The 27,748-nt window shown below is 44.6% G+C and overlaps 1 protein-coding gene across 1 annotated transcript; it reads left to right on the forward strand.

The window, feature by feature from the left end:
* The first annotated feature begins 101 nt into the window (after nt 1-101).
* On the forward strand, nt 102-27,607 carry su(r) (dihydropyrimidine dehydrogenase su(r)). Its single transcript, XM_075671762.1, has 22 exons — nt 102-514; nt 4,743-4,853; nt 6,020-6,102; nt 6,786-6,873; nt 8,865-9,026; nt 11,031-11,227; nt 11,756-11,837; nt 11,949-12,030; nt 12,111-12,218; nt 13,121-13,290; nt 14,934-15,144; nt 16,231-16,415; nt 16,768-16,983; nt 17,876-18,040; nt 18,645-18,713; nt 20,048-20,131; nt 20,206-20,326; nt 21,791-22,053; nt 22,989-23,168; nt 24,596-24,742; nt 25,572-25,655; nt 26,855-27,607. The coding sequence occupies exons 1-22, from the start codon at nt 458-460 to the stop codon at nt 27,110-27,112; spliced, it is 3,123 nt and encodes a 1,040-aa protein (XP_075527877.1). The 5' UTR covers nt 102-457; the 3' UTR covers nt 27,113-27,607.
* The last annotated feature ends 141 nt before the right edge of the window (nt 27,608-27,748 follow it).

Below are 27,748 nucleotides of genomic sequence, written 5' to 3' on the forward strand. Positions count from 1 at the left end.
CCCCTCCTCTTACTGCTCTCTCTTCGAGGCCTCCTCGCCGCTCCCCCTCCCCCAAGGGCTCCAAGCGGCGGGAAGCAGTGGGCGAGCTAAGTAATCTGCTCGTCCAGTTCTCTCCTATTCCCCCTCTCCTAACTTGCGACACGCAGCGGTCGTGTCAGGAGCATTCGTCGAGAAACAACTGCCTGTCGACTCATCGAACTACTGCCCTCTGTCTCATCCGGTCCGACTCTCTCGTTCAAGTTTCCTCCAACCACTGGGAGCCCAACAAACCGAAAAAGCGTCGTGGAACGCTTGTTAGCGCTGTGCCGCCCGCTGCGACCCCCAGCAGTACTTGTTGCACCGTGTCTGGTTGACCTCGTTGTCGTCGTCGTTACTCGGTGCAGTGTGTATCCACACAGTGGTCGGGTGTTGAGCTTGTACAGTGGTGAAATTCAAGGTGGATCTCTGACGTGAAACAATGCAGTCGGCCGCGCGGTTTCCGGATCAACTGAGTGTGGATCCGCCGGATATCGAGGTAGGTAGCGAGCCACTGTGAAACCTCCTCTCCCTTCCTCCTCATGTTTACTCTCTCAGCCTCCGTGAAACTGGCTCACTTACGCGACCTTGCCTTCATTTGCTTCCGGCTTCGAGGAGCCGAGGCTAATGCTCGCTAAAGCTTGCGCTTGGTAGGTTATACAATAGTGTTTGATGGCATCTCGCAAAGATGGCGTGTGTCCTGTGAAACTGCTGTTAAGAAATATTGCTTAGGAGCGTGGGCCTTCATGTGGTACTTTTAATTGCCTTCGCTTTTAGGCTTGTTGCGTGACTCCCATAATTTGTCTTTGCATTGAAACAAGAGCGCGCTGCTGCCTTTTAGCTTTCGAAACACGGCGGCGGTTTAAACGTTCGGAACACATTGAAGAGGTTGTGTAGTAGAGTAAAGGCTACGTGCACCCCTCTTCCACCCCCCCCCCTCCCCACACACACACATACACGTGGTATACTTATCGGCGAATAGGCGTATCCGTATGACCTAATCTGCAGCATGCTATTTTGCCAAGCTTTCGTGCTTTTAGTTCACGTTCCGACTTTTGCTTAAGCATCTGCTCAGGTATATACTCCAATTTGGACAAGCACACTGTCAGGGTATCTACTGTGCGGATCGGCTTTCGTGGGCGTATCCCATTCAAGCTAATTTTGCTAACACAATTCTAAAAGTGACAAGATATTATCTTTTGTATTCGAGCTCGTTTCTGCTGGCGCTCCTGTGCTCATCACGACCACTCTGATAGGGAGATTTATCCCTTCGCAAAGGTAGACTCGCTTGGAGCTAATATGTTCCTCCTTGCGTTTAAAGCTTGTTATGACGGTCAACACAGTCCTTCTTTGCGTGTTGTCACTCGAGAGTGTCTAACACTGCGCGGACTTGGCTACACAGGACAAGTGAAAGGAGAGCCTGCAAATGCCAGTGTTGCTGGCGGGAACTCGAAACCCAAGCAAGTTTATTTACCGAACCTCGCGGCGAGCCATCGCTGCTCCCATTACGCTGAACAAACAGGCGTTCAAGGGCAGGGAAGAAAGCACGTGCTCTGTGTGGCGCTTCCCGAGGTTTGTTTCGTATGCCCGGTTGCGCCGCTGCCAGCCATGGTGTCATCGTGAACAGGCTGGCAGACGCCCAAAAAAGACGGCTGCCAAGCGGCAAGCTTGACGCTACAGGAAACAGGTGCGAGGAACCCTCGGATAATGCAAACTTCGCGGCTTTCGTTGCGACGGATCACAGCGCACAACAAGAATTTAGATGTGCTTGTTTGCAGCGAATCTTTGAAGTGTCCAGGATTTCTGCGTAGTTCGACGGCAGTAAAAGCAACTATCAAGTGCTACGCATCATTAGAAAACAGTGCTCAGCTTTCGTTACCGCCTGTCAGTTTTGACGTCATAACCCTCCGCGGAATCAGCGGAATCCATTCGCATTGCCCTATAATATATGCCCTATAACGGTCTGATCACACGATCATATGAATTTATGAGAAAATACATATTTGTATAAAATACTCCGTATAAGGACAATGAGACGTATGGCTTCCTTTATGTGTGTGTTGAACTTAAATTACTCGCATTAGAAGGGAAAGAAGTGCCCTCTCGCGGTCTAAAAAGCTCGTTATTGTACAGAAACGTATATACTTCTATTAAGAAATATTATAAGAATTAAAATCCTTGTTGATCGCCGCTACTTACGGACCAAACAATCTATGAGGAGAACCGAGCTTTTCATTGCATAGTTCTGCAATTTTTAGATCGCATGCGCGGTCACATTTCGTGCTCCAAGCGAAAGTCAGTAGAAGACAAAAATCCTTCGCAGAGGTATGCCAATCTGACAACCGATACAACGACAGCGAAGCTCTACATAAACGAGCCCTTACACCTTTAGGAAGTACACTATAGAGGGTCTGTCTGCTCGCTCACGGCCTCGCTCGAACGCAGCAGTTGCTGCTGCTTCGAGTGTGTTCGTTGCTCATTATTGAATTAACTTTTGGGTCTTACCTGCCATAACCAAGATCTGATTAATGAGCGCGCCACAGTGGGGCCTCCGGATTAATTTCGACCCCCTGGGGCTTCCTTAACATGCGCCCATTGCAAGGTACGACGGCGTTTTTTGTATTCCTCCCCCATCAAAATGTGGCCGCCGCGGCAAGGATCGAACCCGTGACCTAGAGGTTAACAGCGCAGCGCCATAGCCACTCGGCTACCGGCTGTTCTTAGTGCCGGCTCCCAAGCTGACTGCGCTGCAGCACCAGGACGTTAGCTTTCACTGCCACAGCATACGAACACTTACCGTGAAACCGCTATAAGGTGACTTGAGAAACAAAAATTGCGGATTATGGGTAAAATAAAAAAAGGCCAATTAGGGTGTCTATTTGAGCAAGATATACACGGCAACTTTTATAATTATTGATCGTTCGGTCCTAAATGAAATTTAGGGTTCCAACGCACGTGGTGTTACATTTATATTTGATATCAACAACATATTCGCCCGTCGTCGTTCACCGCCACCCAAAAACTGTTGGGGGACACCCCTTACCAGCTTGGCTCTAGAAAACTGGAGATAACTTGTCAGCTTTGTGGAAAGATTCGACCGTTTATCGCGAAGAGCAACCTCTTAACGTTCGTTCCGAAGGCGGAGAGACGGAAGTACGTATCATAACAAGGCAATCTATATTCTTACACTGGGTTTCACGCCACTCCTGCATTGTTACATTATCACGAAGTGGAGGCGAGTCGTCTTATCGTATCGTTCGCTAAAAACCAACGGCAAGTGTCGTCGCGCGAGATTTCTAACCGCAGATAGAAAGGAAGTCATTTTTTTTGTTTCCTAACAGATGTCCGAATTTCCTTTTGGTCAAGCCCCTATTATTTGTTCCCGAACACATATTCCCAATAAAAGCGTTAGGCAGATGAACTCCGTTTGTGATAATGAACGAAAATGACTATATCGTCTGAATGAGCCTTAAGGGTCCTAACGACGACCTCGCGCCACGTTCTTTCTGTATACTATGGTAGCAAACATTTAGACAACGATGTTTCAGTCTGTGTTTATCCTACATTGAAATACTAGCGTAAAGGATATGAAGCGTGGGTTAAAGAAGTTTTGGTTTCTATGACAAGATTACCCCTAATGGTAATTAGGTCTGCAGAAGAAAATTGCAGACTAATCAGAGCAAGCACTGTGGCTTTTCAGGATGTCGAATGTCAGCAGCGTCAGCGTAACCGCGGCTTCCTAACAGCTGTGTAGTCGTGTTCGCAATGTTTTTCTTGCGCTGAGCGATTGAAGCAGCGCAATGCCTAGAAACATACAACCTTTTCCAGGCGCACACTATTTATCCCCAATAGCCAATTATCAGCAAAGTCAGTGATGAGTATCCAGAATTGGAACGTTATCACATGACTAGTACGCCTATTGGGGAAATAAGTTTGTCTGTACATTTGACCATAGTCTATGCCGTACTCTTTGTTTGAGGATTTTTTTAGCTCGTCTAGGAATTAAATTAAGAGGATTATTCGGCGGCTTGTAACAGGCGTCATCATTTCCTTGCATACAGTTAATACAAAACTCGACACAGGGTCACTCCAAAGGCATTTGTACTAGGGGACATATACCGGAAAGTCATCATGTCTTTTTTGGTAACGGTCCCTCGCGGAAAGAGAGACAGCCAACTCCTTTATGCGCCTGAACGGGTAAATCCATGCGCAGCTTTTCTGCAAAAATAAAACATAACGAAACACAATGGTGCGTTATGAATGATTTCAGTGTCTGAAAAATCTTTTTATTACTTAGCAGTGAGGCAATTTGGCCAGATATTGCATTTTCTTTACCGTTCTGTTAGTTCCCTTCTCAAGAAGCAGTGAGCGCCATATGCTTTGCGGCGTTGCTCACTGAAAACGTATAAAGGAAGCAGCACCGTGTACCCAGCGCCAGCGCCGAAACTTCTTTTGGTTTAAGGGCCTTCAGCGTAAAAGAAAATGATTTGCTTCAAAGGACCCCGTGTGGCGAAGGTCTAAAAGACTCATATTTAGACTTGACCGTAGCAAGTACACTGCAGAAGCCCGAGCTGGTTCACCACTGATTTATTGGCTCGTTTTATTAGCGCTACTGTCTCAAGCTGCTAGCCAGCTTTCGAAACATACACATTAAAGGAACAGTTCCTCGCAAGGCGATCGGAACAAGTGAGTGCACCGATTTTGTTTAATCTCCTTTTCATTCACAGAACATACTTGCGCTCAATCCACGCGTCAAGCAGACAACGACGATAACGCCCAGCGCCTACACAAAGCGAAACAAGCAGCACTGGAAGAGGAACAGCGATAAGAAGTGCAACGTAAGAGCATGCGACTATCTTGTATTTCCTTATCGCGTCTTCACAGTGTGCTTCACTCTCAACTACATTTTATCGCCAACTCTATCTTCAACGAGATAGACTTGGATGGAGCAAGAACGTTTAGTTTCGAAGGGACCTGCAGGAGGAGGTTATACGGACTATGTCGATAACGCAAATGCAGTGCGTGATATTCATTAATTTAGGCGAACCATTTCCGTAAGGGACGCGCAAGGTTTCTCACGAAAAAAGAAAGAAATAAAGCGTAGTATGACTGACATCTATCAAACAGCATTTCGTTTATTTCCCGCTGTTGTCGAAATAAACGGCATTACAACATACGTGTTGGAAAAGATGTGCTCTGTAAAAACTTGGTGACTGTTTTTGTCAATGTCAAAGCTTTGGTACATCGGTACTTCCTGAAAAGTATATCACGCAGCGACCAATAAAAAAGAAAAGGAACGGTGCATTGTACTACGCTTACAGAAGCCACTTAAGCCTTTCACTGCCGTGAAAAGTCGAAAATTACAAATGTAATGGCGATAATAACACAGTGACAATAGTGATGGCCGTTTCTACGAAGATGTTATAACCCTCCTTATAGTTGCTCCTTGAAAGATACCATTCCAACACACGTCGCATTTCATTGAGCATAGGTCGATTTGCGTGCGCATGCTTATTGACCAGCAGCATTAAAAATACCTTGCTAAAATATACCTAACCTGAACCAATAAAGGTGCCAATAAAACCGACTTACATTCTTAACTTAGCGAATTGTACGCAATCGGAATGTTGGCCTGTACTGTGTCGCCGGTTTCTGGATACTTCACTGAATAATTAAAAGAACGATAGCACAAGATAAATAAAGCACATTGTTGCAAAAATGCAGTTTCGCAAACGTGCCCTCCTCATCATTGTTTTTTTTTTGTATCCGACATGATTATTTCTTTTGGCGCTACAGAGTTAAGGAGGACTTGAGAGCGGGCTAGTTAGTATTCTATAGCTAGTAAACTTGAAGCATGAAAAAAAAAGGAGGTACGATAGGGCGTACACGAACAAGCACTAACTTCCAACTAAACTTTAAAACGGCCCGATTATATGCGCAACCGTAACATGCACTTCCTATGCAATTTATGTGAATGTGTCATGCGAATGATCCTTCATTTCAGAGCTGCAAGCCTCTGGAGAAAAACTTCGACGACATCAAGCACACTACCTTGAGCGAACGTGGTGCTCTAAGAGAAGCGGCCAGGTAACTTTGATAAAGAAGCAAAATTCAGTCCAATGAGCGATCTTATCAGTGTGTCCGACAGTTCTCTTAAACTTTGAAGTATCGCCGAACGACAGGACAATTAGTGCGTAACATGCAACTAAAATGCACTGGAAAATCTTGCTTCGACAAACAATCGAGCATGCCTACATGGCTACAGTCGCAGATATATCAGATGCCTTTTCTTTTTGCTTTTAGCAGACTTGGAAACGATGAGTGAACGATAGAAAAGGTACCAAGCAGTAACAAAGATGAAAAAAAAAAGAGTTTAACAGTCGCATAATTAACCATCGTTCAGAAGGGTGTTAAAAAAAAGAAACTGATATATGTGAGATAGTGGCCAGCATACTTGTGTAATAAAAAACCAACAAACATAGAAAAAGGGCTTGATATACGCATACGTAACTATGTAGCATATAAAAATTCCCTATCGTATTTCAGTTCCAGATTTGCACAGCAATGTTTGTCTACTCATTTTTCCTGTCTGTTGGTGCTATTATGGTACAGAAAGTGGCCAGCACTTCTACGCTTTCGACAGCCCTTGTCCGCTATGCACGCCAGAGCTATTCATGGGTGACTAAATCGCTAAAACTAGAACGGGCATGACACGCAAGTACGTGGGCTCCATATTCGGTAATGCCGCCCGTTTACCATTATTCTTACAGGTGTTTAAAATGTGCGGATGCTCCGTGCCAGAAAAGCTGTCCCACGCAGCTCGACATCAAGGCATTTATCAGCAGTATTTCGACAAAGGTGTGTGCAAAGTACCACTGTTACTGCGTGCGATCACTTTCACTAAACATACCGTTGTGACTAAGAGAAAGGTCTCCCTCGGGATTAAGTCCACGATTTTCCTGTTTAAATAAAAGTGTATCCTAGAAATGCTCTTCGCAGGCAACCACTGAACTAATCTGTATAACACTGTTTAGAATAAGCTTAACTATACCGACTGAATAGAGTAGAATTCCGATTTAAGACTTAAATTCTTCTCAGAAAATTGGCGAACGTCGGCAACTCTAAATATAACTAAACCTCACCGTTTACAAAGCTGTAGCTTTGCACCAACACAGATATCGCATTTCTCTAAATTGCATCTGCTAAAGCAGCCGAAGCAGAGAAACTTTATATATGATACGTCACTCTGTCTTAGAGCACTTCCGTAGAACGTTAAAATATAACTTTTTCACATGGACTATAACCTCACAAAAGCAACCACCCCAAATGTTAGTCAAGGATGTACGAAAGCGCATATTCAAATGTCCATCGTGGCTATGAGGATTGGTAGGCAAAAGTACCTTTCTCTCTAGTAACCTATATCTAGCAGTCAGACAGTGAGATAAAAGCAGCGCAGTAACAGCACCAGTGAAAGACTAACGCAATCGCTGACTATCAACTGCTGGTTCATTCATAGGAAGGACTTATGTGCAGGTCAGTCCACCTTTAAAGAGCACACTCTTATGTGCGACTATCACTTCGCTGGAACTCTAGTTGCAAGTGTGTGCTGAAGCAATATGAGTATGCTACACAGGGGTACATAGAAATGCCAGCGCTATTGATCCCACATCATCTTTTACAAAAACTGGGTGATCGTGCGCATGTCAGAGGGGACAAAAAAAAAATGCGCATGCTCTGGGCTAATCTGTTCCCTTTAAAAGTGTGCCAAGCTGTATTTATAATGGCGGAAAGGTAACAAAGATAGCCAGAGCCACACCTGTGAGTCAACAAAGAAAAATATTAACTGCGAGTCGGCCTAGTTGGAACAGATTCATCTTAAAACCTTTTGTGCGCAAACAAAGAGGGACGAAGAATAGGGGCAACACAACGACGAGCGCTTTCTAACCTCTAACCTTAGAGGTTAGAAGAGGTTAGAGGTTAGGGGTTAAAGGTTTCCAACCTTAGAAAGCGCGCGTCCTTGTGTTGCCCCTATTCTTCGTCCCTATTTGTTTCCGCACAAAAAGTTTTAAGAAAAAGATTAGGAAGGGTTGACCGGCTCGGAACGCTGCTCCACCAAGCATCCCAACGTCACACTCTTGTGCAGAGACAGTGGTCGGGGAAAGAGATGGTGTAAAGGTATCAGAGAAGGTTTCATGAATGTGTAACACTTGCTGTTCATGGGACAAGGCTAATGTATTCGCCTGGAGTCTCATTCACGCGCCTTTCCCTTTGACACATATCGAATATTTCATTTCACCGCAAAAAGGCAATCACGTTCACACTGAGCAGCAACATGGCGTCCGTAGTAAACTGGGCCCCAAGTCTGGACCCCGGCACCGGCATACAAACGATTGGAGAGCTAAACGCCGTGTTCAATCACTGGTACTCAGTAAACCATTTTCTTTTTTTTTAATAGGCGCCACCGTGTAGTGTTGTAGCCCCTTCGTGCACTGGCACTGTGTTGCAGATGATATTGAACGCGAATGTACATTTGCGTTAGTAACTAATTATTGGAGCATAGCTCTATATTACACGATTAAATAACTGTACATTATTGTAAATAAAAATAGCTGGTGAGTAATCTGAGAGAAAGGAATGCTGCCCGCTAATTATACAATATGCTGCAAATTCCACGCAGTACTACACCATCATGCTTTTTCTGTTTTCTCTAGCTTCATCGTCTACGTTATAAAGGTCGTAACTGTATATGTATAACGCGTACAAATGCAAACGCGTGACTTTGAAATGTGTAACTGTGAACTCGTATAACTGTGAATGAAACCGAGACCACTTTCTTTTCTTTTTCACAGAACTATTATGGCGCAGCAAAAGCCATCTTCTCGGATAATCCCTTGGGCCTCACCTGCGGCATGGTTTGCCCGACGAGCGATCTCTGCGTGGGAGGGTGTAATCTCTACGCTTCTGAAGAAGGGCCTATTAACATAGGAGGCCTGCAGCAGTTCGCTACGGACGTAAGGACTGCGCTTTCAGGCAACGCCTTTAGCAAACCAATTATTTCTTGCTTATATGAGTGGCTTATAAAGCGTCCTGAAGGTGACGCTGAAAGTAAGTTCAATAGATGTGCTGAAGCGCAAAACGGCTCCGCACAAAAACGCAATTGACATTTTCTCAGTGATTTAGAGCTAGTAGTGTGAATGGTGAGCCATGCGGGTCGACGGGGAATAGTTGATGCGCAGCCTGTTCCTTGTGGTACGGTGCTCTTATGTGTTATCAGCTAGATGGCATGGGACAGGGTTCAGACCCTAGCGCACTTGCTATATGGCGCTCGGGCGGGGAAATTGCCGGAAATCATTGAAAGGTTAGGGTAAGCATGCAGGAAGTAATGCTCCTCTACCATCTCAGTGACTTTTACACTTTCTACGTAATTCACTAGACTGTGGGTCGTTCGCCATCTCTTATCATATTGGTCCTTTAAAATGCCGCATGTGCGGAGTTTTACTGAACGTTGTTGTTTATTAACTGCGACGGTATCGGAAGTTTGGTTATTGAAGAACGAGCTATCCCCAAATTGTAGCTAAACGCATACACACAAGAAAAAAAAACATCGCACGATAGAGCAGTAGAAACAAAATTATAATCATAAACTTTCACAATTGCTTTGTCACTTGGAGATGCTCACAGTACATTCATATTAACGATAGGAAGATCTGCAAGTTTACAACAAATGCTTGAAAGGAAAAAAAAGCTGTTGTAGAATTCAATGACGCTGTTGTATATTTTTCGCTGTCTTTCCTACCAAAAGTTGTATTGTAAGCGCTGTCATTTCGACGTGACGGCTAAGTTGTCTGCCGCAAGGGCAAACTGGTCTTGAGGCAAGGACAACAAGCCAGAACTATGACAAACTTCCGTCGCTGCAACAAAATTGAACTTGTTAGAGAAAAATGACAGGCTAAGCTACATAAGTTCGTTTTGCTACGACAAACGTCTCGCGATGATGCTTGTAAAGTGCAACGTTCACGCACATCTTTACAACAACATATTTGATTGCATTCTTCTAAGGGACGTGCTGCATCTTTTTCTCCTTTAACAGATGTGAAACGTGGAGCTTTGGTGACAGAAAGGTCCGGCTATCCCTAAGTCTTAGCGAAGAAAAATAACAAAAAGGAAGAAAAGGCTAGTGAAATGATAGCAGGTTAACGTGAACCCAAAATATTGTATCAACGCGCCTGGTATTTAGAGCTCGCTGAGTTCCGCGAGGCGTTGGACCCTATTGGCAGAAATGATTTCTCAAAGTAACCAAAGTATATCAGCGGTGATCTGCGATGTCCCAGCCCACTTCCACGCATTGTCAACGTAACCAGCTGATTGCCCCCGCAAAGCGCAATGCTTTGAAACGTTTCTTAGCGTTTTAGGTAGCTACTTTTCTGCTCAAGGCATGATTCTAAACGCCGTTGAAACTTGGGCTGTCGTGCTTATATCCTGATTTTTCGCTATACCTAGATAGACTGACCGTACAGACATTGTGGCTGTATAGCGAAATACTGACAACGACTAAGCTATATGATGATTTTTTCACAAGGAAGTTGATAATCATCAACATCAGTATCATCAGTCTATTTAAGATCTCTGCAAGAACACGAACGCCAGTTACAACTGTCCTGGGTCAGTTGGTACCATCTTATACCTTTTCACTCACTCAAGTTCCAGCCGCTCGCGATTGCGTTTGTGTTGCTATGGCATCTCTTATGTTACTCTGACAAACCAACAAATATCTGTTTTGTGCAGTATAGTTACTTAAGAAACACTATCCGCGTTCAAGATCTCAAAGAACCATACTACAGCATTAAGAGCACCTATGCGTTTGCAGACTGGGGTGTAGAATAGGTGACTAAAGTCAGGGCTTGTGGAAAAGCAAATCGACCATTCCTTTCTTTTTTGATAAACGAAGAAAAAGGTATACCAAGAGCCCACTTCGAAATAAATGCTCCTGTTTTCTTTTTCGATTTCTTCCAAAGGTTTTTAAACAGATGCGAGTCCCTCAAATACGGCCTCCCAACCTTCCCCCGCTCCATGAGCTTCCAGAAAGTTACAAAGCTAGGATTGCCCTTGTTGGATGTGGCCCGGCCAGCATGAGCTGTGCCACGTTTCTGGCCCGGCTCGGATACTCAGACATCGTCATCTTTGAAAAGCAGCCTTACTTCGGCGGTCTCAGGTGAGCCCTGATATTCACATGAGCTAAGTGTCAAGTCTACACGGAATGGCCTGTACCAGCTACTTTCTACTTGCATTAGTGCTTTTCAATTGATTTTCCCCCGTGATTTCTGTTTCTTCTATGTTGTGTTCGTTCCTGTTTGTCAATGGTCTTGGTATTGTGCTTGCAAGCGCTCATTATTGGTTTGATTACAAGGCAGTGAGTTTGAGCTCTTCCTTCTAGTAACCAATGCAAATTTATATACTTTCAGCAAGCGGAGTACATCTTACGGTTCTATAAAAATTTAGAAATGGTAATAATATGCTTTAAAGCAGATAAGATGCTGGAATCATTAGAAAGTGTAAACGATAATCGCGTAAAGTAATATTACTTTGTAACGTAACCAAAAGAGTGATTTAAGAACTATTCCATATCTATAACTACGAAAATAATATTATATATATATATATATATATATATATATATATATATATATATATATATATATATGTATATATATATAAAGAAGGAATAAAATGCCTCTTTCAGCTCCGCCGAGATCCCGCAGTACCGGCTTCCATTCGATGTCGTTTCATTTGAACTTGATCTCGTCAGGGACTTAGGGGTCAAAGTGAGTAAAAAGAATTGATCATTTTCGAGATGTTCGTTTATTTTATGAGTGCTAGTCTAGCCATAAGAGACGTGAAATAATCGTGATCGCTGGAATTTTGATGACACTTAGGTCGAATTCAACAAGGCTCTCGGCCGTGACTTCACTCTCCAGTCTCTTAAGAAGGACTACAATGCAGTCTTCCTTGGCATAGGTAAGTACCGCAATATCATTGCTACGACGTAAAAGTTTATGTTGTCTAAAAGAATTCTGATAAATTCCATTTTATTTCAGGACTACCAGATCCAAAAGTCATTCCCATATTTGAGGGCCTAGACTCAAGCCACGGATTTTTCACGTCAAAGACGTTCTTACCGCTTGTAGCAAAAGCTAGCAAACCAGGTTAGTTTTCTTTTTGTTGCAAATTACCATCAAACAATGAAATTAAATTAAGATTGCTAGTTGTTTGTACTAAAAATAGTGCAATAAACAGTAACGGAGAAAGACGCAATAACGATTGAGAGCATCCTGATCCTGTCGTTGCATCTTTTTCGGTCCCTGTTCATTGCGCTATGCTTCATTAAAAACCAGTCATCACTTTCCTAATTTACTATTTTTCTAATTGGTAGTAGATACCGCAGTGTGGCTACGCTAGGAGTGTGACACGAGTAGGCGCAGTTACTTTCCTGAAACAAGAGGAAAAACAATTACAAGAAGTTTAGACTCACACGGGGTGCTTCGATCAATAAGCCTGCTCAGGACACCGGTATGATGCATCTTGCATGCTATTTGAATAGCCTTACAAGGTAGTTTGAACATACAGGAAAGCACACAGCGGTCAAACTTGATAAAAGGGTCGCCAGACGGCCTAGCCTAACGCATTTGTTTCCCTTCCAGAGGGGCTTCACAATGCTACACAAAATAATCATTTTACGACATTTCGCCTAAAAGTGTGTTCCTGAGTGATCTGCAACATTTATGACATACATCGCGTATTCAGTAGTTCAGTGGCATATTTACCTACATAAATTGGCAAGTTCTATATTGGAGACATTGTAAGACAGCGTGAAGCAATTTCACTTGCTTCCCCATCTTCCTATTCCCAACCGTCACTGCACTTACTACACCTTATCAACCCTAAACTTGACACACTCGATTTACGCTTTGCAGCGTCACTCACCCGGCACGCGCTTCGTACAAAATATGCACACAACTGTCCCCTGCTCTAGATAGCCCAGATGCCACGCAAGCACGCAGCGCAGCTAGAAGTGCAGTCACGCATAGACTCCTCGTTCTCTCGACAGGAATGTGCCACTGCAAGCAGTCGCTGCCCAGCCTATACGGCAGCGTAATTGTCCTGGGAGCTGGAGACACGGCATTTGACTGCGCCACGTCAGCGCTTCGGTGCGGAGCGAGGCGTGTCTTTGTCGTGTTCCGCAAGGGCTTCACAAACATCCGCGCCGTCCCAGAGGAGGTGAGGGCAGCGCCGCCTTGGTCCTGACTTAATAAATCCGGGCCAGTGTTGTGGAGGCGGCGTGATGGAAACAAATTGGTTCATGTTGGACGACATCTGTCTCGTGCAATGCGAAACAAAAGCAATGCAAACAGAACGTACCGGAAAGGGAGAAATTTCTACCAGCTAGACAGGTTTCAGCGCGCGGGAAAACAGATTGCGAGTTTAAGGCGTGCGCGCTAAACAATCACGGGAGCCGACAAGTAGGGTGTGCTAGCATGAATGGGCAAAATAAAGTAGCGAAACGAAATGCGACGCAGCGCCTTAGCGTGCACTTGGAGATGCACGACGTGCCTGTAACAATATTCACGTATATATTTTGAGGAAGGATGCATGCATTTAAAACCAGACAGAAAGCGACACATTTACACTGCAGATGTTTAGATAGCTAGAGTGTCAATGGTGAGCCGTGTAGATCGATGTGGCATGGATGGCGCGCAACCTTTTTTTGCACCGATACGGGTCCCTTGGGTTACTAGTGGCGCATTCCACTGGGCGAACAGGAGCATTCAAAGGCGCCCCCAAAGTGCTCTCTCAAGATTAGCTGCGCCCCAATAGGCGAACAGGAGCAGGAGCGCTGCGACCAAATGGCAAAAGAGGAGAAGTCTGGCGACGCCGAGAGCAGTTGAGAGCAGTTCGAGCTGCCCCTGCGCGAAAAGCGGAGTGCGAAGGAAGCCATATGATGCAAAGGCGGCATAGCCATTTATTTTGGTTGTGTTGGCATCGTTTTGCTGCAGTGGTGCAGCAGCAATGTCGGCTGAGAATCCAAGTTCGCGCGATAACCGCCTCGGGAAAGTAAAAAATCTGGTCACGCAATACACCTTTGCCCTAGCACCTGCTCGAAGCGTGCATGAAACGTTTCAATGGAGGAACAAGCGGTCGCATTCTCGCTGCGTTACTGCTCGGCTGTTCGTTGCTCTTTGACTCCGCTCCTTTTCTGCCAATAGAATGCCCCATAGGTGCTGTTGTGGTATGGGACGGAGTATGACAGGCTCCAGACCTTACCGCATTTGATAAGTGGCGCTCGTATGAGGCAATTGCTGCCAACTTCTTCAAGTCTTCAAGTTCAAGTCCTCTTGCAGCGAGCAACACTCCTTCTCCTTCCCTGACTCGTACTTCAGTTTACGTATGGGTGTGATCAAAAGCGACCGCACTGCTAGAAAGTGCTTCTTTATTCCAGCTATTACAATATAGGCCTCCCCCCACTGAAGTACTATTTGACAGCTGAAAGTTTCAAACGCTCACGAGTCCATTACTAACATGCCTGTTTCATGACACGACAGATTTAAAACCGCAATAACGTGAATGTCACTTTTCAAGTTACAGCATTATCGTGCGCATTTACGAATAAGCACGGTTGAGCCACAAGTCCAGGCAACGCTTGGATAACAAGCTCCAGAGAAAGGTGCCCGACGTAAACCAATTTTCTTTTTCTCGGTTTCGTTCCGGAGTGAAAAAAATAATAATCGCAACCTTCTGGTTCAGTTCTGGTTCGGCGAAGAAGTAACGTGTTGTTTGTTTAACTTCTGGGTTTTCGGTTTAGCTCCAGTTTGATACCCTCCTGGCAAGGTGCACCAGTAATTCATTGCATCACTGCCTTGCAGATGGAGTTGGCGAAGGAAGAGAAGTGCGAATTCCTTCCATTCCTGTCCCCGCGCAACTTGCTCGTTCACGAGGGTCGCATAAAAGGCATGGAATTCCTCCGGACGGAGCAGGCCGAAGATGGCAGCTGGATCGAGGACGAAGAACAGGTCGTCCGGCTTAAGGCGGACTTCATCATCTCGGCCTTTGGCTCCACTCTCGGAGATAATTCAGGTAATGTGGCAAACCGTGATGACCTGTTCGGAGTGCCCCGCTTAGAAGTGTTGTGAAACACTGCTTCAGATTTAGGCCGGAACGTTTATTGGGTGGGTAAAGCCTTGCGCATTCTCAGATTACTGGACACGAATAACGACACTTTGTATGACGCTCGAATGAGAACATCGTTGCGACATTGTCTGCGGAGGCTTGCGCGTCTCGCTGTTGACGAGTCGGCTGATTGCACACCGACTGGCTGCGAGGAAAGATCTATCCTGGGGTACAATTAGCCTTGTTGACCGCGGTACCAATTTAGGATACGCTAGAGCAATACTAACGAGGACGCTGTTAGGTCACGCCTTCGCCAACATTGTGGGAAGGCGTCGGGTCAAAGCTTAGGCTAGCCGGTGGCTGTAAGTCCTGCTTCTCCTTTCAGCTTGGCTGTGATGCAACTGGTGCAGTAGGCGCTCCGAATGAGCAGGCGTTAGTTTCTGGAGCGTGCAGCCTGGACCCATTACCTTGTTTTACGTATAGAAGAAAGGATTAATGGCGAATCGCAGTGAAGGATTAAAGAGACTCTAACGCGTTGGACAGCCCTCGCTAGATGAATGATAAAAGTGATGAAGTAATTTTATTCTATCGCCAAGTGGCTCAACATATTCTAGCGTGTAAGTAGTGAAGCTACACATTTGATAAATTCAATTTGCGGGATTTTAGATCACTCGAATAAACTTATAAAAGATGGTTCAATGAACTGGTAGGTTGAGGGCGATAAATATATCTCTCATTGTTTTTAGTTAGTGTCCCAACGTGGCTAATCATTGGGGAAAGCAGAGGTTATAGTATGGCGACAAGAAGGAGAAGGATGCAAATTTCAGGTGGCGGCGCCATGTACAATTTTTCTTATGCTACATATTTCTGAAAAAATAAAGAATAGTGGTATAGGGGAGTGCGCAAGTTTCCGAGTCATGTTTTCATTGAAACTAGGCTTCCAGGACTTATATTTAATCGAAACACCATTTTGTTTGTCAATATACGGTGTTGCCACGATTCCGTGTAATAATGTCTAGGTTCGCAGTTATATGAGATGAACTTCGTTTTCAGTTGTAGAGGCACTCAGTCCGCTCAAGCTGAACAAGTACGGGCTGCCGGAAGTTGATACCAAGACGATGCAGTCGAGCGAGCCCTGGGTGTTTTGCGGTGGTGACCTAGCCGGCGTCGCAGAGACTACGGTTGAGGCTGTCAACGATGGAAAGACAGCCTCATGGCACATCCACAAATATCTGCAGGTAAGAAAATCTCGAATGATCTGTGACGAACTAGCTGCAGTCTGTCCTTTTACTAGTCATCATGCACTGATCTAAAGTACTTATTTGAAATAGGGTTTCAATTTTAGTTCGTAGCTACGCCTCTCACCCCTCTCCCCCTTTTCTATCGTTGTTCTATACACCAATATCTTTCGAAGTGGTGTAGAATTAGTAAACAAGGAAATCATCATCTTGAGTGGCATGTAACTTTCTTTGTTCATCCACTGTCGATCACTTGTGAGAACGCTTTGAAAGGTCTTTATCCACCTGTTACCCCTCTGGTCTCTTTTGACTGCCCTTCGTAGTGATTCCTTATTGTGTTGCGTGGATGCAGTCGCTGCACAACCTGTCCGTACCGCCAGTACCCGAGTTGCCGCGCTTTTACACCCCCATCGACTTAGTGGATCTAAGCGTGGAATTCTGTGGACTCAAGTTCAAAAACCCTTTCGGCCTCGCCAGCGCTCCGCCCACAACAACCAGCGCCATGATCCGGCGAGCATTCAAAGCTGGATGGGGATTCGCCCTGACCAAGACTTTCGGCCTCGACAAGGCAAGTGGTCCTTAAGGTCCTCTACTGAAAGGCACAAACTGCAAACGAGATACGGCGCACTTCGTTTTCTTACTTCACTTTCAGTGTTATATATGTTAGGGACGGTTGGTACATCCGAACGAGGGTAATGGGGAGGGGAAGGAAGTTAAACAACGCCAGGAAGTGACGACGAAAGAACGATAGCTCGAGAAATGTATATGCAATGGCTTGCGTCTGCACATTTCAATCTTTAGTGACGTACAATTTATTGCACCGAGCGAAGGTTTAAATGTAAGGGTAACACAGCTCATGAAATAGATCTCGAGTGGCTAAGCTTATTTAAAAACGAAAGGTATTCAAATGTGTTGCAAATAACGAGGGTTTTATTTATTGCATCCGATTCTATATCGACATCCATGATTGTATCCCACAAGCACTGCTTTGTGAAAGGCAGAAGCTTGTTGCTGCAGAATTTACTCGCTTTCAATTGAAAAAAAAAGACCCGTATTCTCTATGAAACTCATATCCAATAATCTCATATTACATATGAGAACATATGATTTTTGTATAGAGCCTCGTGTTTAATATCGGAATATTGGTTAGAATGTTATGGGGAGTAGATTTTTTTGGATCAGGCATTACCATTATTGACAAAATTTCATTCTGCTTATGACGCATAAAGTAAATGGTTTCGAGATCTCTGCTGTATTGGTGTTAGGTACATATACATGGCGTTCGGTGTGGAACCTTTGGAAACGGCATTGCTAAAATTTTTACTGTTGAATAAGCTTTTGTCTTTAATTTGACACAGAGATCGTTCATTTTGCTACCATGTTTCCAGTTGGCAATGCAGTCGAATCTTAGCAGTCGCTCTCACTATGTTCGTTTATCGACTGAAACTGCATGCGCACAGGATGTCGTGACCAATGTTTCACCTCGCATCATAAGAGGATCGACATTCGGTCACACGTACGGACCGGGCCAGGGATCCTTCCTCAACATCGAACTGATCAGCGAGAAGACGTCAGCGTACTGGTGCGGCAGCATATCGGAACTTAAGAAGGATTTCCCTGATCACGTGAGCACTTACGCCAATTTCATTACTAAGTGCTTACTTTCTGCATATCAACTTAATCCATAATGTGAAAAACAGCGCAAAAATTGCTCGTGCTCGTCGTCTTACAATTCTTATTGACGTTTTATTGCGCTGTTTTTCACTATATGTAATCCCATTAACGAGGCCAGCTCTCAGTCATGACTCAACTATATCGTCTTGCTGGATAAAAAAGAAGCAAGCTTTCTACTGCTTATGACAAGCAGAACTGCCAATCTGCAGTAAGAATTGCTTTCGTTCTTCAGAACTCGCTTTATCCTTCTCGCCCACCCTTCTGCAAAGAGAGCGCGAGGTTAGCACTGAGTGAAAATACATGTCTACAAAACAATAATTTTAATTCACAACAGATCCACCGGCGAAGTTCATCAACCATGAGTAACCTTCGTGGTTGAAGTACTTCGTCAGTGCGAAGCAATAAACGTGAATAGCAATAAAATTTGTTCTCCTGAGCAGGCTTAACGGAGCATTTGTTTTACTTCAGAAATAGCCGACTTTTGCGCGTGTGTACATATATATTCTAATGCACTGCTCCAATCAACTTCACATTGTGGCTCTTTCTTACTTTTAGATTGTGATCGCCAGCATTATGTGCACATTCAACGAGAAGGACTGGACAGAGCTCGCGCAACGAGCTGAGGTGAGGCAAATTTAATTACTTTGAAGAATCGCAGCCTAATTTATCGCTAACCTGTTAGCGCTGCTATAATACGCGGCAAAACACGAGACAGGAAGGATTAAGGGTTCATCGCTTCTTTGAGGACACCAGCATACCTACCAAGCCATGTGCTCTAAAATTCATAAAATCAAATCCTCGTGAATTCCATGGACGTAAATCCACAAATCCGTTAACGTAAATCGTAATTGTATAAAGCAAAACGTAAATAAAACCTAAAACGTAAATCCCCTAAATCGCGGAGGGAGGGACGTTAAGCTGGACGAAAGCACGAACTCTCATGAAATATAAGAACACATTTTTTGTGGCATACGTCGGCACTTTAGACGCAACACACTAGGAGTAGCAGAATTTCGAACAGCAGAGACTGACAAACAACACACTGTCTTGAGATCGCATCAACCTTTTAGCAGCTTTACTGTCGGAGCTTTTGTCGGTTTCAGGAACTATGCCGAATAAAACTTGTTCACAGCAAATTATACACTGATGTAGGGCGTCTTGCACTAACACAAGACGGCACAAACACCATCGAAATCTTGTAATACACTTTCTTGCAATCTTGCGCCACCCCATTCTACAACACCTTTACAACATTTTTACGAACAGAATTTATTTTGCGTAAAATATAACGCAGCATTCGTAAACCCTTAGAACGAGCCCAAACTTGTGAACTTCACGAAAATATAGAAAGATTTGGCAGGTACGCACTATTGACCTCACACCATCGTGTGCAGCTATGAGCGTCTAATTAGTGCGCATGCGTGAAACCATTTGGTGAAGGGGTAAAGTTCTTATCGTTCAAAGTTCTCATCGCTTCACCACCTGAAACCCTTATTTGTTTCTAAGAAAATAAAGCTTCGCAGTATAAGAAACATTTGTCCTTACTCGGGTTTCGAACCAAGGACCAATGCTTTTGCCGGACGGTTGCTCTACCATCTGAGTTAACCACGAGGCTAGCAGGAGGCAAGGCGAGGGTGAAATGATTCGCCACTCGAAGCGCCGGGACACTGACTAGCAAATCAGTCTTGGAAGTGATTGTGCAACTGCAGTGCTATTCGGCACATTTTGTGATTCAGTTTTGTTTATTTATTAAGCCTCCCTGAACAGGATATTACATGAGCGGAGACTTCTCCTCGCCACATGACGAGGAGAAGTCGGTGATATCCGAAGCGCCAGCTTCTCCTTGAAAATCGTCTTGACGAAAACATTTTGTCGCTCCTATCCTACTAAAGCATCAGCGTGGAATGATGCGAGTTCAGATAAGATCTCAATGTGATAACGTTCCCTCTTCCCCTCAGACGGCAGGCGCAGATGCGCTCGAGCTGAACCTCTCTTGCCCGCACGGGATGGGTGAAAGAGGAATGGGATTGGCTTGCGGTCAGGTAAGGCAAATCTCCTCTGACAGCGAGCCTGGGATGTTCGACATGACTGTACCTTTTTTTACCAATCTATGAAGGATCCAGAGCTGGTTCGAAACATTTGCCTTTGGGTACGGAAAGCCGTGAAGATTCCATTCTTCGCCAAGCTTACGCCAAATGTCACCAACGTTGTCACGATTGCCAAGGCAGCCTATGAAGGTAAGCGAAAGTGGACAGGTGTTCTGCAACTTAACGTGAACTAACCTTCCATGATTAAAGTTGCCCTGCGAATCAGAACCTTGAAGTTTAGGTAATCAGAAGCTGCACAACTATGCACATCCTTCACAATGCAACGACGGAGCCGCTATCGAGCGCTGACAGTGATGCCTGTTATTGCCAAGAGCTACGAAACTGCTTGTAGTGGAGCTGGCATAAAGCTGCTCACTTAAAACGGTGCACAGTGTGTTCGCAGGCTTTCCGCAGTGTTTCACATGAACTGCGAAAGAAACTAAAGCTCATAATTTATTTTATTGCAACTGAGCATTGGCCTTCAATGGCAGCGACGAAATAAAGCGAGAGGCACCATAGGAACTAAATGCAAATATGTCGCTGAGCGGTACGCCTTGTCTACGCAGCATATTAAAATTGGTGTCACAGCCTGTTAGTTCACATTCATGAAGGCAGTTTGCAGAATGCAGTGAAACGCAGCATCCCCCTTAAGTGCCCGGCGTAAGATATTGCAAGTGTAAGGCCATCGACCTGTCTTCTTCATTGTCAGGCAAAATGAAACCTCTTTGACATTTTTTTTCTTCGAGGGGGGCTGCTGCAAAGCACAGTAACACTAAAAAAAAAAACGAACAACCGAAGGAAAATAATGACGAAGACAGCAACAGCACCAGCACGAAGAGCTACGAGAGTTTTACGAGAGTAAAAACATACCGGGGAGTTTGCTTTTACTGAGAGGTCGTCGATGAGAGGAAAAAACGAAGTGAACCTTATATGCACTGGTCATCCATGTTTCGCTCTTGTCAATTGGAGGACCACGAAAGTAATTTACCAAGGCTGTGCTCGTATTTATGTGTTTCAGGCGCAATTTACAGTTTCATATCAGGATATACGATGGTATACTCTCTGACTTGGTGAGAGGGCGTTGAACCCTTACATATGCTAAGAAAAACTTAGGAAAACTGACATTATGTGACATTGGCAGGGGGCTAACAAACGTGCGAGAAAATGCGCCCAATGCGCTTTCAGTTTTCGTATCATATCTTCTCGAGCTATTCGTGACGCATCCAATCGTATGACAAACTTAAGTTTTGGACAGAGCCGCCCACACTATCTACACTATTTCAAGCTAGGCTTTCTTTACTTATTCCAGAATGTTCTTACACTAGGCCTTTATCCAGAAAACTGTCTGGCTGGCTACCCCACGCTGAGGAATAGCGAAAAGGGAATATAAAGAAGGGAGAGATGGGAACGGCATATGCGCTGTATGCGTGCACGCGAGAGGACGACAACACGCAGCCCAAAGACGTCCAGTCTCCCTCAAGACGCCCACAATCATATTGTCTCCGTGAATGAGCTCAGAGTAATAGGGCAGCAGAAACCGATAAAGTATGATGATTTTTAATTCACACGAAGGGCATCGTTATTCAGTACGAGTACTCTTCCGTTTGTTTGCAGGTAAGGCTGACGGCGTCACCGCAGTCAACACGGTGTCCGGTCTGATGGGCATCAAGTACAACAACGATCCATGGCCGGGCGTTGGCATCGAGAAGCGTACCACGTACGGCGGCATGTCCGGCAACGCTATCCGGCCCATTGCACTGCGCGCTGTGTCCGCCATTGCCCGGGCTCTGCCTGGGTTTCCGATCCTCGCCACTGGCGGAATAGACTCAGCAGAGGCCGGATACCAGTTCCTGCAGGCTGGAGCCTCAGTGCTTCAAGTAAGCTTCGCAACCTTTACTTATTACAATATTTGGCTAAGTACTCCCTTATTGCTACTGTAGCCCATGGCATGCTTTGAAGTGGGATGTCGCTGGCAAAGGTTCAAACTATTACAAGGTTATCAACGACGTCTTGAAGTAATGAGCTAAATGAATGACTTCTGCAGAAGTACATGACAATTATTTTAAGTTAACATCTCCACGATTGAGAATTTCGCACAATTAATTAGATTCGAGCTTTCTTTCAAGCCTCATGGGCTTCGTCTTGACGGTTACTTGGGCCTATCGCTGTTACCTGACGCGAATGATATGCCGGTGGTTTGTTTTGGTATGTCAGAAGAGGACAAATATTCCAGCTTTGAAGTTTCCTTACTTATGAGCGTACAGAAATTAGTCTGTAGCATTTCCTGGCAACTATGAGGGAGGCAAACTTTTGTTTCTTTTAGGCCTAATTAAACTAGATTGTTCAGTTCAATAACTTAGGTTGCGACGAGATGCGAAAGCTCGAATTGAATCCTCCATTTATTTCTTTGCATTTATTTTTTATTTAACTCGCACGTCAAGCACCTGTAGCATTTGACCAAGGAGGTTTAAGATAGCTTGTTGGAGTCACCGCACGCATACAGCCTTCTCATCGCTCAGACTGTACACGTTAGCAGCGGCGTAAATACACATTTCAGCATTTCAGACCATTTATTTAAAGCGTAAAGCATTACTACTGATTCAAACTGCAAATACTATTCTTGATATCGAAACTACGAGCGCTAAAAATAATTCAGCCAGAGAGGTGGACAGAATACGTGTAATAGAGAGAATAAAATTCCGAATCGTTGTTGTAAGACGAAGAAAACTAATCTCATTAAGCTGTATCGATCATTATGAGTTGATTTGCATTTACGACCGATTCAACAGTGTACAATGATTGCTCGTTCTAGGTGTGCAGTTCCATACAGAACCAGGACTTCACGGTGATCGAAGACTATCTGACGGGACTGAGGGCAGCACTGTACGTAAAGAACCTCGAAGGAACGGAGAACTGGGAGGGTCAGTCGCCCCCCGTACGGCCGCACCAGAAAGGAAAGCCGATACTCAAGCCTGCCGGACTGGGAAGCCAGGTATGGACGCTTACAACGTTTGTTGGCTTTCATTGTACGAATGGCGGTCATAAAGTTCGTATTATCGGCACCATAAATTTTGAACAGGCGTACACAATACGCACCGAAATGAGTGCACACTTCTCTAGTTTTAGCTAAATGCAATAAAATGTTCTATGCACCAAAGCGGAAAACCGCTAGGACATCGAAATAGAATGGCAGCGCCCACCGGAATAGTTCGTCGCAGTTGCAGCAGTGAACCACATTGTGCATTTGGAGAGATACAATGCCAGAGAGTCTGATGCCGAGTTAGTGGCGTTGTACGGTGGCGGTCACTGTACACCGCCACCAACACGGTAGCCTGCCCTGCAGGCTAGCATCTCGTATGGGGGTACCGTTATCTCTGAGGATAAGAAGAGTCACCTCTTCGACAAATGTTAGCGCGTGCTTGCACTCTTAGAACCGTCGTGGTTGCTTGGTGGCTTTGGCGTTGCGCTGCTAAGCACGAGGTTACGGGATCAAATCCCGGCCACGGCGGCCGCTTTTAGACAAACCCCCATGTACTTAACCATGAACACGCATGTACTTACATTTAGGTGCACGTTAAAGAAGCCCAGGTAGTCAAAATCAATCCGGTGTCCACCACTACGACGTGCCTCCTAATCTTATCGTAATTTTGGCACGTAAAACCCCCTTTTTTTGCTACTCTTAGCTTAGCAACTGACGAAACCGCTACTATAATAGTGCGTGGGAAATTGATAAAACATTATTGTCATGGAAATATGAATAACAAAAGTTCAGTGGAGATCTAGCAGTAAATGCGAGAAAAATGCGTTAGTATTACGTCACCCCTCTTTGATGTCCCGGATCTATTATTAAATCTGCTTTTAGCGCTTTGCCAACTCTTGTGCGGGGTTCACTCGTCCACACGTCCTGCCTGCTTCAGAAGCCACGTGACGGTGGTTCGGAGCAGACCACCGCCGGTTGGAATATATATATATATATATATATATATATATATATATATATATATATATATATATATATATATATATATATATATATATATATATATATACGAAAATTACCTTGCTAGCACTCTAGCGGGTATCAATAAACTTCTACGCGTATGATTTCGCTGTAATTTTTATATGTTGGCAGAATAACTGGCTGCGTGCCGAAGGAAACGTTTACGAAAGAACAGGACGAGGATAATTAGGTACTCACTGCTGCAAGCAAACAGGTCCTCTAAATGAGTTCCGTATATCTTTAAAAACGTACACTGAAGTTTGTTTACAGTTACAACGCATTTATATGACTTTCCAGCAGTTCACCCGGTAGATCATGGCTGCATAAGCTTTTAAGTTATGCCAGGCGTTTTGTGATAGTATTGTTTTAGTGAAGCTTGCGTCCAGTATGGTCAAAACTGCATTCGATCAATCTTGCAGACGCTGCCAAACTTTGGGCAATATCTGCAGAAGAAGGAAGCCCTTGCTGCTGAAGAGAAACTGACGGCTGACCTACTTTCCGAAGACAAGGTGGCAGCGAGTTATCGAGATATTAGAAAGCTCAAAGGGAAGATTCCGAACGTTCAGGCAAGATATTTTTTTGATATGACACTTGATGTTCAATTCTAACCAAGCATACGAAACCTGCACCGCATAATCGCGCGCGACCAAGTTCCAGAGTGTTGGATTGAAACTTTTTTAGTTGGGTTTCTGCTCTGTTTCTGTTTAACTCTGGAGCAAGAATATGGAGGCTTAAGCTAATTTAAACCAGTGAGTGTTGGTTCACATAACCACGAATATTTAGAGGAAAACAGCATAAACGTATTCTTTGGAAGAACTCAACTGTGCTTCTGAGATCCATGGGCTTCACCTTCGCTGTAAGCGGGTGGATCGAGTTAATACAGTCGGGCGAAGCCAGGCTTGGAGCGATGTGCTAAGGTCTCCGGAGAGAGGGAAGGGGGGCAGGGTCCTGTCATTGGATCCACCATATATATATATATATATATATATATATATATATATATATATATATATATATATATATATATATATATATATATATATATATATATATATATATATATATATATATATATATATATATATTGGTTTCGTTCTCGAGTGACAAAGTTTGTGACGCTCGTGTTCAGTTCCGGTTCTGTGCTCTGCTAGCTGATTGAGTAGCTTAAGCCTTTGTGCGAATACTGCCTGAATATTTTTGTCAAAGTTGGCCGCTAAAAGAACTTAGAAAGTTAATGAAGCGAAAGACACCGAGAGCAATAAACGGTAATTTTGAAATTGCAGAAAGTATTGAAAGCTCTGGAGCCTCGGCGTTCGGTTGGTGTGAATGCACCAGTCCCCCTATATTTCAGCATAGCTCTGGAGGTCTCGTTTGAACTGGAGTCGTTGTTCGCAGGACGTGATTGGTGCGTCACTGAAAAAGATCGGCACCTTTGGGGACCTGGACATTACTCAACAGGTTGTGGCATTAATCGACGAGGTAAGATTACGTTTGTTTTCCATTTCACTTTGAAGTGACTGTTCGTTCCAAAATTCGCTACCGCGATCGCAGATCGGCTGATGGGCAAAATGAAAAAAAAAAGCCCCCATGGCATGACCTCGCCCAGAATTCAAGAGTATCACTTATTCGGGGTCGAGGTTACGATCATGAATAGCTGTACGAATACAAGATTTCTCGTCAGAAAAAAACAAAAACATAACAAAACAGTCAGTCTATGCTTCAGCGTCGTGAACAGTTACAAAGGAATGAAAAGACAAAAAGAAGTACGGACAGTTCGCCTGTGATAAGGAAAGGAGCGTCTGGTAACTGGCCGCCGCTGCACGACGTAGTTTGCAGACACTTTCTTGGGTGTTTGTCGAGCCTGAGACGAAGAGATAATTTTTGCAACTTCCTTTACATCAGTAATTGAGTGTCAGCTGGTTAAGTGAGCTCTGGAGCAAATGAAATTGGATGCCGAAGCGAAGACACACTGAATGAAATATTATGGTTTCTCGCTCATAATCAAAATTGCTGAGAGCAAAAGTTTAGGCACCGTTGGAGGGGGCATCTGTATGAAATTAGACTGTCTTACAGCATGAGTCCTTCAGCTGGGCTGGTGTCTTCTGGTGTTTGTAGCAATGGCCAACGGGAACGGGCATAGCCACGGGAAAAATTGTAAGAACCGCAGCGTGAAACAGCGCCGCAATGCACTTGGTGTGCGTGCACTCCTGCGACATTCAACCTGTGTCTTATGGCTGTGTGCATACACAACTGCTTGAAAACACTGGGGTGTCATTATGCTGGCCCAGCGAACGTGTAAACACCATAACGGGCGCACGGTATTTCTATTCATTTGCAAACGCCAACATAGCGTGATAGAGGCACTTGACTTTCCACATTTGAGGTCACTCACCGACAACACATGCGAGTACCATAAAAGGTTCGTATTACAGCAAGAAAAAGCTGGTGTCCCACACAAAGAAATCACAGAAGGAGAAAGCGAGAGTGGAAAGGCCAGGCAAGGCCGGGACTTTGTTACGCACAGACACGTTGAGAGGCTAGCCTGCGAACAGACTATCAGTGCTGCGGTAAGCAATTAAACTGGCAGAATGATCTAGTCGCAACGACGCCTATAACTTCATTTCAAAAGCACAACACGCTCTTAAAAATAGTTTTTGCTGGTCTCCCTTTCTCTGCAGGATATGTGCATCAACTGCGGCAAGTGCTACATGACGTGCAACGACTCGGGCTACCAAGCCATCGAGTTCGACGCAGAGACGCACCTTCCCACCGTGACAGACAGCTGCACGGGCTGCACATTGTGCCTTTCCGTCTGTCCCATACCGGAGTGCATCCAGATGGTGCGCCGCACGACGCCTGCCGCGCCAAAGAGGGGTGTGCCCTTCGACCAGACCGAACAGTTCATGAAGGCGCGATTCCCCATGCTGGCACAGTGACACTCCTGTTACGAAATTCACGGCTATTGACGAAATGGTCGCTGGTGCTCCGAATCCACCTGCGTTGGAACACTTCTAGAGACCCTCGAAGGGTGGGAATTATTGTAATAATAAAATTGACAGAAAGATGAACAAGATTCTGTCATAGTTTCGGCTTAGGGTAATTATGATGATGATGAAAATACATATGTTTAGAAAAAGTGGCACTTTCGCCTGCTGTTTGGAGGAGGTAAGAGCATGGTGGTACTATATGGTTGAAAAGGTAGCCTGCTACAAAGAGTGATATCTACAAACAGGGCGCTGGCTCTCCGGCAAAAGCCAAGACAGTCATAGGCTGAGCGATAGGTCGAATGCATTCCTCGTAGCCGGTGATCTCTTATTGCCGAAAGTGTCTTTTTCACGCCATATCGTAGGTTTGTAGGGCCCAAACGAGGTGATCCACGGTAGGTTTAAAGGGCTCTCGACAGTCAGGGCAGGTGGTAAAAGCTCCATTCTCTAGTATAGCACGCTGGTGCTTTCTGAAAAGTCATCTTAAAGTCAAACAAAAGTTAAAGTCAACCATAAGCTTATTTTAGTCAAGTTTTAAAATTATGCCCAAGCACTTAGGAGGACGCGACCAAATGCGTGTTATCGTAT

Source organism: Dermacentor variabilis, chromosome 10 (genome assembly GCF_050947875.1).
Source record: "Dermacentor variabilis isolate Ectoservices chromosome 10, ASM5094787v1, whole genome shotgun sequence".
In the NCBI taxonomy this organism is placed as follows: domain Eukaryota; kingdom Metazoa; phylum Arthropoda; class Arachnida; order Ixodida; family Ixodidae; genus Dermacentor; species Dermacentor variabilis.